Source organism: Thermobia domestica, chromosome 3 (genome assembly GCF_964235325.1).
Source record: "Thermobia domestica chromosome 3, izTheDome1.hap1.1, whole genome shotgun sequence".
In the NCBI taxonomy this organism is placed as follows: Eukaryota; Metazoa; Arthropoda; class Insecta; order Zygentoma; family Lepismatidae; genus Thermobia; species Thermobia domestica.
The window spans coordinates 333,578,898-333,599,167 of NC_137456.1; the positions used below are offsets into that span (position 1 = coordinate 333,578,898).

A 20,270-nucleotide genomic window follows, 5' to 3' on the forward strand; every position below is an offset into this window, starting at 1 on the left:
TGTCAGGAAGGATGTTATATATATATATATATATAAAGTGGTCGAAGTGAGACAGTATGCGGTGGTATGCCATACCGCCTCTGGTTTTTCAGTAATGAAAACATACCGTCTCTGGTTTTTCAATGATCAAGACAGTATTTAAATAGCCGGTATGTTGAGTCAAAATTAAGCATACCGCCTCTGTTTTTTTCCACTTCGAACACTATATATATATATATATATATATATATATATATATATATATATATATATATATATATATATATATATATATATATATATATATATATATATATATATATATATATATATATATATATATATATATATATATATATATATATATATATATATATAGAGAGAGAGAGAGAGAGAGAGAGAGAGAGAAAGAAAAAAAGAAAGAACGAACGAACGAAATTGAGTTGGTTTTTATAAAGTCTTTAACATTGCAAGGAACACTCTAAGATTCATTCGAAAGTTATGAGGGAAAGAAATTTATCAGAGGAAACAGTTTTGCATGATTGAGACATAAGTATTTATTTCCATTATTCAGATGTTCCACAAAATAATTTTTCTGTCCTTCCAATTATTAGGTACATCTGTTCGCCCGTGTCATCAGTAACAGATGCTTTACTTGAATTTGAGAAAGCCTACAAGAACGATTGCCCTTACGCTTGCAAACCGAGGCCTCCCTATTTGGAAGATGGTGACGTTAATACTGAAGACTCGAAGTATGACCAAGTCTATGATCTGTGTTATCATTTGTTAAAATTGTACAGCTGTCGATCTCACACGATGGAGAAACTACTCAATCCTATTACTCATACATCGGATCCCTTAGATTATAGTTTAAGGTGAGTATATCTTGTGTTTTGCTTTTTCGACAATTTTAGCGAACAATTCAATTTGAGATTTACTATATTGTTTCTAAGAAATTACCGTGTGTGGTAAAACTAACATATTCATTGAATATTAAGATGTTTTGATGAAAATTATTGCAGTGCAGCTGAAGAAAAAAAATGAGTTTTGATTATGAATAAGCTAAAAATACAAGGGTTGTTGAAACATTGAAAGATTTATGCTTTTCCAAACGTTTAAGACTAGATAGAACTTTGTTTAATTAAGCAATTCTTTTGAATCGCGTAAGAACGAATGTAATTAAACTGCTTCTCAGTCGTAATAAATGTTTAGATTATGGGTAAAGTAGTTTTATATCATATCGTAATAATACTTGATAGGTAGTAGGACTGAGGAGAGCGTGAAAAATGACTTCGACTTACTTAGCAGAAAATAATGAAAACACGCTGAGACAACTTTCGCTAAATCCTTTATCAGATAGGAAAAGGAAGTTAATAAAGAACATAAAATAGCTCCTCTGAAGGGTACTGATGGCTGCCATACTGGCAGTTGTGATATTTGTGGCAAGTAAAACTTTCTAAAGAAAGTCTGCTTGGATTTTGTCCTGGTTTGTTTGATTTGGAAATTATGAGGGTGAAGTTTCATTATAGATTTGTAGACCTGTTTGTGGATGCTTTGTCCGTAACGATCCATAACTAGGAATGAAGGATTGCTAACCTTCATTGTTGTTGTGGTTTCCTCCTCCTAATCTATTACGGCTCTGTAACGGTATCCACTTACAATGTAAACCACAATCAAATTACTAAACTTCCATCAAATATATGGGTTGTTATATTCTCAAATGAAAACTGCTAGTCATCAGAGTAGATAAATATTTATTTAGATAATAAGTGAATCGAAGTGATTCGACGAAAATTCTTTAAGGCAAAATAAGAAAAAATACTGAACTCCTTTACTTCAGAGTCCTATCCCTTAAGTCGAAGATCATCACTCAGACCAACAGACTCCTACAAATTTCTTAGACTCCACCGATCCGTCATTCCCTCACAGTTTTATCTGACGCCCAGCTCTATCAGGAAAGCCTGACTACAACTTTCCGTCATAAATATGAGAGATCCTGTTGTCAATGGACATCACTTAGCCCTATGACTGATTCTCTTTCTCTAAAGAGAAGACCATCACTTAGGTTTTCTATGGCCTCTAAGAAAAAACAGTGTTTTCTGCCTCTGAGGTTCATATATATATATATATATATATATATATATATATATATATATATATATATATATATATATAATATATAAAACCTACTTCTCCTCACTAGAAGATAATGGGAATCATTTATTCCAATAAGCTATCATTTAAGCTTATAACCCTGACTAGCTAATGTCCTCAACTTGGTCATCACTCAGACCGAAGGAAATCACTTATTCCTTGCTCTGACCATCACTTAGGCCAGTCCCTATTATTTCATTAAATAGCAGAAAATTCTAATGCCATCACTCAGGCTCCAGAGAAATCATTTAATCTTTGTCGTCGGTCATCATTCAGACCGTTCCGTACAAGATAGGAAAGTTTAATAAATAACTAAATAAAAAAATAATAAAAAAAAAAAAAAGAGGCAGGACCTTAATAACGTAGAATGGTTCTAACAGCCATAGTCACCCAGAAGTATCCCCCTATGCGGCGAGAGGCTTCATTTTATATGGTCGATGACCCTTCCCCTTTTAGTTTACTTAACTTTATTTTCGCTTAAAAGTCCTCAAAAAAGTCTTTTGAGAAACGAGCAACCGTCGCAAGCCTCTGGAAAATTCCATCGATCACTATAAGAAAATCTATATAAAATACTTGAATGTAGAGTTCGTTAAATATCATCATCATCATCATCATCATAGGTATTCTGCCTTTATTGGCAGGTCACTTGCCGCAGCTGAGAAGCTTCCATGCTCCACGGTCCTCCGCTAACCTCTTCGTCTTCGCGTATGATCTTTATGTTTTAATATCATCCATTAATTGTAGTCTCCTTCGCCCCTTCCCTCTCTTTCCCACCGCCATACCTACTAGGACGTCCCTCATGATACAATCTCTTCTTAGGCAATGTCCCAACCAGTTTTTCTCTTCCTCTTCCTAATAATATCTAAAAGTGTTCTTTTCTCACCCACCATTTCTAACACACTCTCATTCGTTTTCCGCTAATTCTTTCCATTCTTCTCCACACCCACATTTCGAAGGCTTCCAGTCGATTTTCGTCACCTTTACGTAATGTCCATGTTTCAGCTCCATAAAATACAACACTCCACACGAATCGTTAAATATAGCTGAAAAGAAATCCAAGCAAGAATATACAGCTTAAGCAGATATACACATACAAATAAGCAATAGCCAAGATGAAATTATAAATATATATATAACATATAATACAATATATGTAATTAAATATATGTCTGGCCAGCCCTTTATCAATAACAACATTATATACACTTTTACACTAATTATTCACAAAATAAACACAGTAAGAGCAAACCCTCGTCCTTACATTGTAAAAATGCAGGTAAATTAGCTGTTATCTTCATTTCATTGTTTACAAATCAAAATGCGCCAAAATACCATTCATACTCCGAGCATGATGTGCAGCTGGGTTGTGAGATTTTCTGAACATATCCCGTCTTTATATATCGTCGAAGGATTATGCAGGCATAATGTTCATACTAAGACGTCACTAAGATAGTGTATATTTATTCTGTTGGTTATTTTTACGGTGTATATTCATTCTGATGATTATTTTTACAGTTGGTTGCTGTTACAAGTGCTTCGTTCTCTGGGCTATACCCATATCTCCCCGTATTCAGCCGCACAGATTCACATGAGTTTTGCTGAGCAGTTAGAAAGCCAAGGCTTGTGGCATTGGGCAATATTTGTTCTGTTACACCTAGAAGATCCCATTAGGTAAGTTTTTCTCCTGTCTTTTTAGTCAATACTTTTTTCACCATTCTGTTTTTTTGTTTTTTAGATACGTAATTTCTCATTAATACATTAACGTATGAGTGGCTCCGTGTAGCGTAGTCGGAAGAGTGCACTCGCCTTAGAGAAAGAAAGAAATGGGGATGGAAGGAAGCGGCCTAGGACCTATATATTAGGTACCATCCCGGCATTTGTCTAGTGTGAATGAGGAAAACGTAGGAAATCTTCACTCAGGTTAGCTGGCCTGAAAAAACTTGTACACTTTCGACCCAATGTCTTCACCGGGAATCGAACCTGAGACCGTCCGCATCAAAGGCGAGAGCATTAGCGACATCGCTACGCGGGCCGCATTATGTCCATTGTGCGTGGGAGACTTAATTCAGAATACTGCCTGATTCCCCGTTTCTCTGTGCGCTTGTTAATGTCTGTTGTTCTCTTTGTCAATCGAGAACATCCATTTTTATTCTGAACAATTGGCAAAACATTACATTCATAAAAGATTGTGTTAAGTCATGTCTGTCAGTTGTTTGTATTTCTGTAAGTGTAAGCTTTTAGTTTGTTCGAGATGAATGTATTAAATTTCCGTGATGCTGTATGCTAAATGGTAATCTATTTGCAGGAGAAAATCTTGCATCCTGGATATTCTTGGACGACACGTGGAGTTATCGTGTGATGATGAGTACATGGAGAAGGAAGCCTTCTTACGAGACGAGCTCCATGTTCCCTCGCAGTGGATCTACGAATCCAAAGCAGTGCTTGCATCAGTTCGACATAGGTAAGGAACGTACAAGAGATTTCCTTCTTAGATTGTGCTTTAATAATGAATTACATGTACTTTATACTGCATGTATTGTAAGCAATTCAAAAAGGCGTATATATATATATCCAGGATGCATATATATACACACAGGGATTGGACAAAAAAATCTAAAACGTTTGCAAAAGTGTGAAAATCATACCTAGTATGGTGTTGGGGCCTCCTTTGCGTCCAAAACAGCTTGGATCCGACGTGGAATGGACGTATACAGCTCCTGAATCGTGCTGTGTGGAATTTTGTACCATTGTTTCTCCAAAACATGCTCCAGTTCCTTAAGGGATGCTGGTGGAGGGTAATGAGACCGAACATACCTTTCTAATTTAGAACACAATGGATCAATGATGTTCAAATCTGGTGATTGTGGGACTCAGGGGAGGTGTGATAGCTCCTGGTCATGCTCCTCAAACCATGATTTCAGCATTTTTGCAGCGTTACAGGGTGCCAAATCATCTTGGTAGATGCCATCACCAACAGGGAACAATATTTGGGCCATGGGGGGAACCTGGTCCCCCAAAATGGCCTCATACGCCTTAGCATTCATCATTCCATGCAGGGCTATGATGGGACCTGCAGAAAACCACGATATCACTGCCCATTAACAGAACAACCCCCATGCTTTATAGTTGGGAGCAGACAGTCTGTATCATAAGTCTGGGACGGTGTTCTCCATACGTAAACACGATCGGTTGTTGGAAACAAGGTGAAGGTTGATTCATCGGACCACATTACGTGTTTCCACTGCTCATGAGTCCACGTCTTGTGGTCCTTGCACCACTGGATATGGCTCTTCGCATTTACTGCTGTGACCAATTGCACTATGTGGCAACGACGCAGATAAAGAACCATGGATTAGATCTACCGATCCATCAAACAGTTACGTCAATTCCTTCGAGATGGCAGTTAAAAGTAATAGACGTTGACACTAGCACGATTTATTAGTACAACAATCAATATAACTACTCGATGGTTCGTAGAGAAATGCTATTGGTTCGAAGTTAATCTAAGGTTGCCACATAATGAGTGAAATATTTGATTCCCCATAACAGCTAAAGGAGGCCCAAAGGATATAACATTGTCGCTATATTTTGACCTGTAGAATACTGATCTGTTGTCCGTGAGCGTCATTTTTAGAACACAGAGTGATATATATTATAATATACGGAGTTTTCCGTTCTCAATACATAGTTATTTAGCACGTAAAATGTTTTCCGCAATCTGGAAACAAAATGTGATACAGTACAGTAGACGGAAATTCTCTTGATCAAAAAATGTCTTGGTGAATAAGTCAATAAATCATCATATAATAGCTGCAAACTGAACTGAAATTGAGACTCAATATAAAGGTTCATTTTTCAAATACCGTAGCGCTACGTTAGGTTCTTACATATTTCAAATCTACACGTAAAACAAAATATTAAAATATAATACTTTTTATTTAGTGTTGCCAACTAAGGATGCCACAGTGTTTCGTTTTAATCAAACACAAACTTTTTTCCTCTTCTGATATTTGCCTGGTACAAAATGTCAGTTTTTTGTGTCAGTCAGTTTAGAAGTTACATGTAGGAGTCACTTTAAGTGGTTGACCGTGTATATGTTTTATTCTTGTGCACTAACTTGTACCCTGTAATGCTAGCGATTGATGTCTCACTCCTTTACCTGTTTCATTTTCCTTTCACTGATTAACATCATTTGGGCGATGAGAAACGACAATGTATAACATTTAAAACTGTCTTGAGAACCTTGATAGCTTCTGGCTTCACAAATTTGAAATCTGTCCCCGTAGAATTAGCACCGTTAATCAACAGTGTAGTTTGTCTAGCACCAATAGTTCTATAAAAATTCTGTGATGAGTATGGCAGTATCCTTTACCGAAACTCTTACGGAAGAAGTAAATTCTTAGTGTTTTTCGTAAGTACAGGTTTATATTGTGTTTTAAAAAATAAAATGAGATCTTTACTTTACGTTCAACGCTTATGCCGTGTTGCCTAGTTGTGTTAAGAATTAATGACGTGGTGTAATGAAGAGAGTGGAAGGAAACGGTAGAATCCCAAGATAACCCATGCCTACGGTGTTTGTCCCCCACGAAGTCCACTTGGCGCGAGTTGGGATCGAACCATGGACCCCATGCACCAGAATTGAACGTCTTTTAATTAATGTTTAATATGAATGCTGTCAAATCAGTTAATATTGAGCAATTTCAGAAGTGACCTGTTTTATTTTCTGAAAATATTGTACAAGTGGCGAAGTAAATAGAGTAGAAATACTGCTAAACAAACTGAAAAGATATTCAGTTTGATTTCTTGTATTAAATGTTTAATTTTGGCTGTTTGTTGTTAGCATTGTTAACGTATAGAAAAGTCTCAGACATCGAAATTATAGGTCGTTTAATAAAATCCAAATACGCTAAGACAGGGCTCGAAAACTCCTGGGCGCCAGATCACCATGCCAATAGGAAATAGTCTGGTGCCTAGATACTTTAAGGTCAAAATATGTAGGTCTATGTATCAAATTGGATTTGTAGTACTGTAACGCCTAGTTTCAAAAATTAGCACCTATCATCATTATAGTTTTTTTTATTATTATTATTGGCAGATCACTTGCTGCAATTGAGAAGCTTCCATACTCCCCGGTCTTCCTCTCTCTCTTTGTCTTCACGTACGATTATCGTCCATTAATTGTAATCCCCTTCGCCCTCCCTCTCGTACGTCCCTCGTGATACAGTTTCTTCTTAGCCAATGTCCCAACCAGTTCCTCTCCCTCTTTTTAATAATATCTAAAATTGTACTTTTTCCCCCCACCATTTCTAACACTTTGTCATTCATTTTCCTCTCGACACAGCTAATTCTTTCCATTCTTCTCCATACCGATATTTCGAAAGCTTCCAGCCGTTTTTCACCATTTTTACGCAATCTTCATATTTCTGACCCATGCAGCACAATACTCTACACGAAACATTTTGTCTTTTTCTCAACTCTTTCTTCAGGGTTCCACAAAATAGTTTTCTTTCTCCTAAAGGCTTCTTTCACCATTTCAATCCTTGCTTTTATTTCACGTTCACACTTCATATCATTACCAATAATACTACCGAAGTCAGAAGAAAATTTGTCGGGTACTGGGCTTAAGTATATTTCTCCCATTGTTTTACATTATAGCGTATTATACAAGAAATGAAAACCTTAACTTATTACATAGGTATGATTATACACACTATCAACATTTGTAATAGAATACAGAAAAGGAAGGTAATTATGAAAAAGTTCAAGCGACTTACAGTAATTATAGGATTACTTCTGTAATAATTAATCCCAAAGGATTGATTACTTTGTTACCCAACATATTCGTGGTTTCCCAAATTGCGAGATCTTAATTTGGTTTATATTTTTAGATTGTATCAGCCGTAAACTCAGTTCCTAGGAATTCCTATATGAACTGAATAAATAACAGTTTTCTATCTTTCTTTCTCGCAGGTACAGAGATAGAGCGTGGTATTTGATCAAAGCTGGTTTATGGAACGAAAGCCATGAGACAATTATAAAGCATATCGCTCCAGATGCTATCATCAACGGTAAGTAGATGTCCTACCAAGAAACCATTTCAATAATACTAAAACCAAAATTTTAATACATTATGCAGTTAAAGAAGAATTATAATAGTGTTCCCTCTGTCAGTTTCGGAAGACAGGGGCATATTCTACCACACAGTTTATTTTGCAAACTGTTCACCGTATAAACATTTTCGCTGGACAAGCGAGTACCTACGAAAGATTTCATATTAAAATGGATTGTAAACATGCAGAGAATTTGGCCTTGTTGCAATTTGCTACAGTTACATTAGAAAAATTCGTTGCATTTTACTAGCAGTAATCAGTAACCAAGACGCTCGAAAGAGTACTTGAACGGAGAGAGAAAACATAGGTAAATATAACAAAAAGAAAACTGAAAACAGAATGTTAGGTGCACAACTAACAGACTTCGAGCAGTAGGAGATACGTCTAAAACGGGAGAGTGATGAAAAGGAGTAGCCATTGATTCCGAATTGAACGAGATCAAGAAGAAAAGGGTTCCTTGACGTAAATTTGAGAATAAAGTCAGAGGTGAATATTCGGACTAAAGAGGGACGGGAATGGACAATAGCGGAAACTTTGTAATAAGGAACTACATAATTTATACCGTTTACTAAACATTGTTAGGGTCAACCAGTCTAGGAGAGTCAGATGGGCAGGTCATGTAGCCAGAATGGAAGAAAGTAGGAACGCTTTCAAAGTTTTAACTACGACCAACCAGAAATTGTATATTAGGAAGACTTAGGTGCAGCTGGGAGGACAATATAAAGATGGTTCTCACAGAAATAGAAATACAAAGTAGAAACTGGATCTTGTTAACGAAGGACAGAAGTCAATGGAGAGCTTTTGTGAATGCGGCATTGAACCTCCCGTGTTCCATAGGCGCGAACATGTTAACTTTCCGTATTTAATACATGTTAATGTGTACCTGTGTATTTTTAATCTTTCTGAGCTTGTTTTGCTGATTGACAGAGAGTTGTCCAAACTACGTATATTGAGTGACGATTTTACTTACTTGTTGAAAAGCAGTTGTTTAACATTTTATCATACCCTTTTGCATAATTAATTATTTAAAATTGGCTTTACCTTCATCACTATTGCTACAATTACTTAAAATTAGTTTACTTTGTAGTGTCATTTTTGCATTTATTATAAAAATATATGTAGTGATGGTATTGAATGAAAAACATATTATTCAGACAATTTTCAGTTTTACCATTAAATTTTATTAAAATTAGATGAAAAATATTCGGGAAATATCTAAAATAACAAATGCGTAGAAATTTATAGAAATATTACTTTTCTTTCAGAAAATTACAATTACCTAAAGGAGCTTCTAGTGAACCTAATGCCGGCAGAACGTTCCAGTACTATAACCAATTGGTCCACTGGCGGAGAAGTATTTTGGGATTATATGGACGTTCTCACGGACGTTGAAAACCTTCAAAATAATCGAGACTTAATCCAAGGCTATGAACTGGAAAGGTTGCAACCCAAACTCACTAGTCTTTGCTCTCGAGTCATTAACCTGCCCTGTCAAACAGCCAAGGAAAGGTGAGGAATACTAGTTATTTAGTTTTTCTTTCTTGTCATGGCAGTCGGTCAGATTATTAGAATGCGGTTCGCAATGGATTAGGGTTAGACTTTAACTAATAACTTTTATACAAGTGTGACATGGAATTTTTCACATTAGCTGCACTTTTTCGAGATGCAAAATGCCAGTGTTTTTCTTTAAAATTTATCCATATCTCTGACAGTAATCATCCTTTCTTAAGGATATGTACACAATTCTCCAATGAATTCCCTTTTGGCTCTATGGTTAACGTACGCGCAGGGAGATGCTGGTTCAATTTCCGATGGGATCCCATGTGGTTCGGATCCCACGTTAAGCTGTAAGTCTACGTTTTATCTAGCCTCGATGCTAAAACGAAATGAAATCTTTTAGTTTAACGTCCCATAATTATGCCTTTGAGGCTAACGGAGACGATAATAAGGTACATGAATCATGATGGAAGAATTGGCGGAATGAGATTGTAGGACGGAACGTGTTTACCCCGAGAAATCCCACGGATATGATGTCCGGGGATCGAACCAAGGACCCTGCGCACCAGAGGTTAGGCCTCTACCACTAAGTCACCATGTCCTCCTTGAAAGATGGTAAGATCCACATCAAGCAACAATTTCCCAGTATCATTCAAGTGGGCGGAACTGAGACAGTTAGATGAAATGAGGTGTTTACAGGTGTTAACAAACAAAATGATTGTTTAGTAATCCTCTGTATCATGGATGTGAACAATGGATCAATATTGTACAGCGTTGCTCAAAAAGCCTTGGCCACTCATCTTGCTTTAAAAGACAATACTTTGGCAACTGTACATACGAAATTTTAATACTTTGGCTTTAAATAGAGACCTCAGCAAACCAAAGAAGATAATTTTGTTTTATTTCGTTGCGACTGTAGGTAAGAATGCAGGACTTTTGTGAGAGAGGTGAGTGATTTTTTTAACAAGACTGAATATACAAAGGAAGTAGTCTTCCTTACAGACATCCGTTTCAATCAGTTGCTAGAGTACAGGTACAATTAATTTAGAAAATACTTGAATGCAAGCACAGAAACAAATAGATTGGTGACTTTTGTCTGCTTCATGTGTTATCCGTATTCATCTTACGCCTTTGTTTTAATAAAATTGAAGACTATGATTTGTTTTGGAATCCTCTTTCAAGCTTAGCTTATATTGTACATCAAACTGCATTTAGCTTGCTTTATAAAAATTCGGTCGTACAGCTTGAGATTTGTCAGTTTTTCATCAGATGATGATTTGCATATATTTTGCTTCTTGTAGGTTTTCAAAGTGTTTCTGGTTTTGTTTCGATGCATAATTCAGATTGTAATCCCTTTTTTTATATTTTTATTTGTTTATTAACTAAATCGCGATTGTACATTGATGTGTTTTGTTTTGTTAAATAGATCGCTTTTGATCCAGTGGAATTACTTGAAGCTTTTTGTATGTTCTTCCCTCGTCAAATTGTGACAAAATTGAAATAGTATCTTACAGGGTTGGCTGGTTTAAACCAAGGTGGTTTAAACCATGGTTTAAACCAAAAAACGAAAATGTTGGTAAAAGTGTAAGTGTTTGTAAAATGTTGATGAACACACATTTGTGGGTTATCACGTTTCACTCCCGTATATTATTCGTATTATATTCAGACCTAAATTCCCCAGTAATTACTCAAAAAGATTATACTACAAAAGCAACTTTTTTTATGTAAGTTTATAAATGTTTGTTTTGATTTTTTTTTGTAGTTATTATTATGTAATTGCAATCAAAGAAACATTCTAAATATTGTTTTGTTTCAATGTTTACTATTGATAAAATACATCGAAATGCCGTACTTTGTGTGTGTGTGTGGGGGGGGGGAGGGTCATACAGACCCCACGAGAGGCATTTAGTGAAATGAGAAGTATCTTCGATATCTATTTATGTATAAATGAGTCTGAGCCAAAGTGGACTCAAATAATTCGTATCTTTGTGATATGCAAATTAAGTCGTTGTATTTCTTTAATTTGGACCAATAAAAATCGTTGTTAACTAACTTGAATTAAATTAGTTCTTCTGTACTCCGTAGTACTTTGAAATTGTCCATATGTAATTCAGTATAATGGTTTCACTTGTGCAACTGTTTATCTTTTTGTCCTTCTGAAATGACTCTTGAGAGCTATATTAAGTAGCATGTAAAGATCAGTACAACATATTTTTATCAGGATTCCTTCGTGAGTGAGTCGGCAGACGTATTGCATTTGTGGCCAATTAGTCCTGGTTCCGAGTTGAAATGGAGGACAATTTCTCTCGGATGTAACTCGAGAAGCAGTTTTTATTCCGCTTTAAGCTTATGTGACCCCTTCCAGCATAACTCGGCTGTTGCATAATAACATCAAGGCGAAACAAACTTATTTCGGTCCATATATGATATGAATATATAGAGCAAATTATTTAAACCAAATAAACCTGGTTTAAACCAAAAAAACCTGGTTTAAACCAAAAAAACCGGTTTTTTTGGTTTTTTTAATAAAAACCATGGTTTTTGCCAACCCTGGTATCTTATTATCTTAATAATATTTTATATGCTTTATATTCCATTTTTCTAGAAAGAAACAGCTTTTGGTTAGATGATGATTTGCATAGATTTTGTTATATTTCTCTTTGTGAGAATTTGCATATAAGGAAGCATTGTAGTCTAGGGATTAGAGCGTTGGGTTAATGTCCGCGTGGTTCCGGATTCCTTTCCCGCCCGGTGCTTCCCCAATTTTCAACATCCATCCAGAGTCGTGAGGTAAACTGGGGAGCCATGTGAACAGAAATACGTGACGTAGACAAAATAGCGTGGAGCGGCTCAGGCCCACAAATCAGCCGTGACACCAAGTTTTTGTGGAGAGTTTGTATACTATTAATACTTCTGTGTTGAGATCAGCCAGTCAAAATATATCTATAGAAGAATAGAAGACTAGATATAAAACGTGCTCACGTATTTTGTAAATGAATTTTTGTGTCGTGTTTGTCCCAACAAGCAAAGACTTACACCAACTTGGCGTAAAGCATGTAACCGTACAGGAACTTGTCTCCTCTATTCTTGCATTATCATTAAAAGGTAGTGATTGTAGCAAAATGCTATTTATTGTGATCGTCATTCATGTCTACCATTTTGTAATTACTTCTTAAGTTTTCACCGGGGGCACGGTGACTCAGTGGTACAGCGCTTACCTCTGGTGTGTGGGGTTCCTGGTTCGAACCCCGGTCAAGTAAATTTGTGGTGGACAATATTGTATCCGTGCGCTTCCTGGGTACTTCCGTTTCTTCCCACATTGTCATTCCACCAATTCTTTCATCTGTCTCCCTTAGCCTAACGGGAATAATTATGGGACGTTAGACTGAAAACGAAGTGTTGCCGAGTGCATGTAATTAAAAAATTTATTATGATAATTTCAAAGTTTGTTTCGCATTGTTTTCAGGAATTGCATAATGTAGACAGATCCTTAACACACCTTTAGATGCACTGAAACATCAGCAGGGTTTCCAATTCAGAGTGTTAATTTATGAAAACTACGATTTCCCTAATTCCCCTTTACAGAGGCCTCATCCGATTAGTTATCGGTGGAAATGAAAACTTCTTTTTTCTGCTCCATAGTTTTCAAGCTACTCCAACTAAAACTGAAAATTAACGACAGAACATCCATACGTGTGAGTTATGAGTCAATTTAAATGTTTTGCACCTTCGGTTACATCTGGCAACACTGTGTGGTTCCTAGTGTACTTAAATCGTTGCTTCCTAGTTCAAAAATATATGCATGAACAAGGCTTCATTTTGGTATAACCATTATTTGTGTATCACTCCAGGTTTAAAAGTTTTACTATCCCAAACTCTGGGTTGCATTGTATATTGGACACCCTGTAAATACGTATATGATTTGTAATTTTCTTTCTTTTACATCGTTTTGGTGTGATTTTATTATTGACACTCTCAAAGTTACACAATTAATTAGTTCTGTTTACAATCCTTTAAGTTTTTCGTAAATTAATGGCGTAATAAAATATTCATTTTTGTAGAACTACCATACTACCATCTTGAAAATGTATTTTGCCTCTGTGCCAGTCTTTAATTTTCATGTAGTGGCGTAGTTATACCAGGGTAGTAGGAAACCCAGGTTTGATTTTTGGCGGGAACTCATGTGGTTCGGATTCTACGTTAAGCTCTACATCCACGTCTCATGTAGCCTTACTGCTGAAAGGGACACGAAACTGAAATCAAATTAAAATCAAACCCCGTCCTAAAATTAAAGGCAGTTGACAGCTACATAAGGTAATTTTAAAGAAACTTATTGCTTAATATTGCATATTACTCAAAAACTATTTCAAGTTATGTAATATTTTGTTCCTTTTCGTAGGTTGTGCCAATCTGAGATAGCCAAACGAACAGCGAATCTTGTTCGTGGTGCAATCGCTCTACAACGCGGTGAGCCAGGCGTCACGTCACGGGTGTTGGCCCACCTTGTGACACAGTTACCTCTACCAGAAGACTACGCTTTACAGGAATTGCGACAACTTGTTGAAACCTGGATCACAGAAGTTACAGCATAAAACAGTTCCTTTTTCTAAAAAAAGTTAAGAAAAAAAGTATAAAGAAAATAAATGTGATATTTATATATATTTTTGTTACAAGTCCGTGTATCTTACAAACATTCTAGTGAGTGCAAAGTGAAGAATCGTTCAGTGTTGTTTAAAAAAGTGATTCAGTTAAAGACAGTTTTTAAATGAAAAGTGAAACTCACTTAAAACTTTGAGCTGCTCTTCCATAAGAAACAATAAAATAAGTTTACCTGAGTATTGTTAAATATTTAGACACTTTTTTCTCTTTTCTTCAGTTGTAAAATTCAGATTGTGTGCTTAAACGACTCTTTGCTATTTGAAGAAAGAGGAATTATTGTTCTATTGTGGAAAATTTTATACTGTCTAGTGTTTTGAAACGTTTACCCTTTTTATTTGTAAGGTAAAAAGAAATGATGATTCGATATATAGAAAAGAATCGTTTGTTCTTGAACTATATTATTTATAATTTGTCTTTAAGTTGTAAGGAAAAAATTGTATGCGAATTAGTGTCTTTTTGTGATCGGTGTTATATGCATTATAGGCTATTCGTTATGTGTTTGCGTGAAAATGTTGCTCTGCGCGAAAGAATACAAGAAATAAAAGACTGTGTGTGTGTGTTTCTGTCGTTAATGTTTAAAAATTTATATTTTTTAAAAGGAAAAAAATTCGTGTTGTCCAGGATTCGTTATTCGTTATGTTTCTGATGCCGACCTCAATTTGTTTTACCTGTTCAAGAAAGAAAGAAAAACTGAAGTAAAAAAATTAGTGTCGTGTAGTTGAGAATATTAATAGCGTTGATGCAGTGCGGGAATTAATTTATTTCTTATTTTATATCAATATTTGGTGGTCCTAGTCTAAAATGCATTAACACTGTAACTCCTTCTACGTACTTTTTAATGTTCTTATGTTAATATGATTGTCCTTGGTTAAGATTTATAAAAATATTGAGTGTCTAGTGTATGTAAGGAGAAATCACACTATGTTGTCAAAATATTTATAGTTTAACCCTTACCGCTTCTTGGGGGGGGGGGGGAGGAAATACTTTTCTTTTACTGAAGAAACTTTGTTCCTATTTTACTCTGACACTGCACGAAACTTAAGGAAAATTACTGTGGTAAAAATAGATGGAAGTTTCATATATCCAGCGAATATAAAATAATATTCTAAAATTAACTTACCATGTTTACTCGCGTAATAGGTGTCTTCGCATAATAGTCGCACCGTAGCTTTGAAGTAAAAGTATTTCTCCCAAATTTCCCCGCACGAAAGTCAGTCTGCGGGATTTTTGTTTTTGTGAACGAGACTTCCTTCGAATCTCGCTTGAATCCAAGCAAAAGAAGTTTCCGTGTTTACTGATATGCAATATCGTAAATCATCTGTCAACGGAGATCAAGCAACCTACTTCTATCCTGCATTTTATGTTGATACAATGCTGTATGTATTAAAATTCAAAATAGTTTTGATCATAGCGATAATTGCGTAATAGTCACAGTTGGATTTTCGTATTAAAAATTTGGTGCAAAAAGTGCAACTATTACGCGAGTAAACACAGTATCTCTAGTATTACGGTAAGTCTGGTTTTAAATAAATGCATATGTTATATGCTCAGTAAGTAACTTCTTTTATATGATATATTAACTCATCGTCTTTTTTTTTTTCAATTTTAGTAATATATACCGTTTAAAATACAGTGTTTCGAAATTTTGTTACAATATCAAGGATGCAGTATTCTAGTTATGGAAACAAGCATTAATAGAAATATAGAAGAAAAAAATCAAAATTCGCGTCGTTTCTGAGTTGCGAGCGTCGCAAGATGTAAGGAGGGACCATATGAAACAAATAGTAATGGCGTATATAAAATAGTGTTGAAAATTGTGGAGAAAACTTTACGTGCCCTAGTCATTAATATCTAATTCAGATGGAAATACTGTGCTAGGGATATTTCATAGTGATTTACTTTTGCTCGGCAAATTACTCGAAAATCTTTTAACCCGTACAGAAAATCTGCAGCATCCTCAAGATTCTAGTCTGATTGCTCTTTTAGACCTTCTTGTAGCCTACTGTTACTTTTCGCTGATTTTTTTTTTATACGACGGTTTCTCTGTAGTTTTTAGGAACATAAGCATACCTAATAAAGTTCTTTTCTCAAGTTCATATTGCAAGACTTTGTTCAAAAGCAAAGCAAATATCGATTTCTCGTCACGTAAGACTGCTTCTTTTGTGAGTAGAACTCATAATTTAGTGCATACAATGGTCGCCATGAACAAGCAGCATAGCCAATCCTAAATTAAGGGATGTTTCGCGATATTAATGGCTGTTACTGTAAATAAATGTTTTATAATTAAAAAATTGAGCTAAACGTTGTCTTGCCGAGTGTCAGCTTAATCAATCCAAAATATATATATAAAGTAACAGACTCGGTTAACACTACTAATAACATAATATTCCTGTGACCTTTCAGTAGATAAATTTAATTGTCCATTATCTGGCGGCTACTACAGCGATGAGCACAATGCGTAGCCCTGCAAATTATGTATAATTATTCTTTTTCTCATAATTACTAATGGAGCTGTAGGTTACATATTGTTTAAGAGCATACATACTCCAGACTCCCCGGGAGTTTTTCTTGTCTATGCACTAAATAACCTCAATATTTCGAACAGCTCTGTGATCTTGTTTGGGATCAATTGCGTCTGCTTCACTAGAAACCTATTACTACCCCATCTGTTGGTGAGACTTAAGAGCCTTACATACTAAAAAAATAATACAAAATTTACCGTTTTTCTTTTGCTTGCTTTTCGTAAATGAAAGGAGATAATGAAATGCAACTTACCACAATCATAGATTGTTATTCTACAACAGAAATTACGAACCTGAAGAATGTTCAGTGTTGCCATCCACAGAAATTACAGTGTTGCCAGAATTAAATTTCCTCCAAAATCTAAGTTAAGGCAGCGATTAGAGAAACGAACTGAACTGCATTTGATTAGTTATTATGTTGTTTTGGTAGCCTGTGAACTACTTTTTAAATAACATTATTATTTAATTTTGATAACTGTACGTTAAAAGTATTTTGTTTATTACAAACTAAATATAACTATTATTTAAAAAGTAGTTCACAAAATTCCAAGACGACATGATACGTAATCAAAAGCAGTTGAGTTCGTTTCTCTAGTCGCTGCCTTAACTTAAATTTTGGGGGAAATGTTATTCTGACAACACTGAAAATTCTTGAGGTTCATATTTTCTGTTGTAGAATAACATTATCTATGATTGTGGTAAGTGGCATTTTATTATCTTCTTTCACTTATGAAAAGAGAAGCAAAAGAAAATTGTATTATTTTTAGTATGGCGGGCTCTTAAGCGTTAGGGAACATCTTTAGGATTTTAGGAGCTTGGTAGAAAGATTGAAACGGAAATTGCGGAACATATCTTCTGACTTCGTTTTAAGTGATATAGGAAGAATAGTCTTCACAATTTTCTTCTTTTCCCTCGTCCTTCTGATTTACAATGTAGACACGTTAGTCAAAATATTTGTAAAAATGATCTTTGATACAAAGTGCTAAATATTCATGAATAATAGTTTATCTGAAGGGGGGAAAAACTTCAAATAAAAGATGTTAGTTTAAAAAAATGCTTGAATGAAAATTGAAATAAATTATTCTTTGATGCAGCAGATGAGCGGAAAGGGTTAAATAATAATGTGTACTTTTGGTTGTATTGAAATTGTGTCTGTAAAATTGTAGTTCTTTAAAAACAAAAATCATTCCAAATTACCAGAGAAGGAAATTGGCAATTATTTATATTGATTTACATAAACTTTTATCAAAAATAAAGAAATAAATTTTGAGTTTGTTAATGATTCTGTTTTTCTGTATGGAGAGGGGACATTCTTACTTAGTGGCACAACTCTCACTTTTGGTGCGAAAGCTCCCTGGTTCGATCCCAGGTTTATGTGAGTTTGTGGTGGACAACGTCATGTCTGGATTTTTTCGGAATTCTTCCACGTTATCATTCCGCCAATTATTTCATAATTGAGCAGCTCGGGCGAACATATGGTAAGCGCCACTTCCGGTGAAATTGAGTTACGAGGGTTGTCCAAAGTCCCAGACGTTTCGGGCGTGGCTAGAGTCATCATCTTGGTGTCAGAACGTTGCCGGACGCAGTACGCATCCAGCTGTGGTAACGTGAGGACTGTGACACTATTACTGTGCTTTCTCTGACGTGCTACAATATGTGCTGCAATAGAAAATTCCGCCTTTTGTGATGTGCGTTCTGCGATTAGGTTTTTGTTGGCAGTAAACCACAATCCAATTGAATTCCATCGCCGACTGTGTGAAGTGTACGGACATGGAGTAATGAGTGAGGCAATGATACATTGATTTTATAAAAGTAACCAAAAAAAAGTTCCGTCGCTTTTTGTGGAGATCTGTGTTCAATTGCCCCTCACATCGTGAGTTGAATGCGAATGGAGATAAGGCGAAGGTTAGTTGTTGGTGTGGGTATATCAAACATACTACCTGGTTGTTCCAGTTCAGTTACACCGTGAACTCGCGTAAGGACAAAGTGAACATGGAACCTCTATAGAGCGTGTATGCTGTATGAGTTCAAACTGGGGTCGAACGCAGCTGCAGCGTGGCGGGTCTTTGGGGAGAGTGTCATGACTACGTGGACAGTGCAGCGGTGGTTTAACAAGTTTAAGGACGGTGATGAAACACTCGAAAACACACCACGTGCCGGAAGACCAACACGTACAAAATGGATTAAGGCGAACAGCGCAATCAAGCAGCAATTAAGGCGAACAGTGGCCAGACCTGTGGGGAACTGGGACTACAATTCAGTGCGAGTGGAGAAACCATTCGGCATCATCTCCATCAACTTGGGAAGCACTACAGGGTTGGGCGATGGGTCCCACATGATTTGACTCCGGACCAGAAGACAACACGAGCAGACACCTTTTGTTTTTCTGTCTTTTCTGAGAAAGGAGCCATTTTTGGACAGCGTGTTGACATGTGGTGAGAAGTGGGTCCTGTACCATGCTCCACGACGCCGTCATCATCGATTACCATCACACGAACCGGTTCCAAAACAGCCGAAACCAGCACTGCACCAGAAGGTCCTCTTATGTGTTTGGTGAACAGCTCGCGGCATCACGAGCTAGTACCAGCTGGTCAGAGCATCAATGCAACTGTGTACTGTCAGCAGTTGAGCCGTGTTGAAGAAAAATTCAAAACTCCGGAGCCAGCACTTCTGAAGCGCAGTGGGGTCCCCCTGTTACAAGACAACGCTAAGCCGCATGTGGCTAGGATGATCCGGGACACAATTCTACGCCTTGGATGGAAAACACTTTTGCATCCGCCATATTCCCCGGACATTGCACCGTCCGATTATCGCCTGTTTCATTCCTTGGACAATCACCTTAGAGGACGCTAGTTCAAATCCCTAGTAGAGATGCAAAATATGCTTGACACTTCCTTCGCTCCACGGTGCACCAAGTTCTATCGCGATGGAATTCATGGCCTTCCAGAATGTTGGCAGAAGATCGTTGATGCTGATAGGCACTATTTTTGATCTTGCAGGTACGTCTTAGGTGACATATCGATGTTCGAAGATGGTAGGTGAAAAAGCGACAGAATTTCCTTGGTTACCTTTATAAACATGACCAAGCGTACCCGAGGGCTCTTGGATGGGAAGTGTTTGATAACCCACTATACAGCCCGCATTTGGCGCCGAGCGACTACCACTTCTTCTAGCGATGAAGACATTGCTCGCTATACAATGTTTTGATACTGATGCCGGTGTAAGCCAGTGGTTGAAATCGCAGCGGAAGATTTCTACAGCGACGATATTTAAAAACTGGTATCACGATATAAGTGCCTAAGTTTGCATAACGATTATGTGGAAAAATAGCTTAAGAGTGTACCTTTCA

The 20,270-nt window shown here is 36.4% G+C and overlaps 1 protein-coding gene across 2 annotated transcripts in view; it reads left to right on the forward strand.

Annotated features, from left to right (window-relative positions):
• LOC145681224 (nuclear pore complex protein Nup98-Nup96-like) overlaps window positions 1-18,203 on the forward strand; it is a 149,165-nt gene extending 130,962 nt beyond the window's left edge. For both annotated transcript variants that reach the window (XM_081752766.1, XM_081752767.1), the window contains exons 26-31: window positions 594-854; window positions 3,649-3,804; window positions 4,439-4,594; window positions 8,104-8,201; window positions 9,509-9,752; window positions 14,140-18,203. In XM_081752766.1, coding sequence (XP_081608892.1) covers window positions 594-854; window positions 3,649-3,804; window positions 4,439-4,594; window positions 8,104-8,201; window positions 9,509-9,752; window positions 14,140-14,332 — 1,108 coding nt within the window. In that variant the 3' untranslated portion in view covers window positions 14,333-18,203. The remainder of the gene's footprint in view (window positions 1-593; window positions 855-3,648; window positions 3,805-4,438; window positions 4,595-8,103; window positions 8,202-9,508; window positions 9,753-14,139) is intronic.
• The last annotated feature ends 2,067 nt before the right edge of the window (window positions 18,204-20,270 follow it).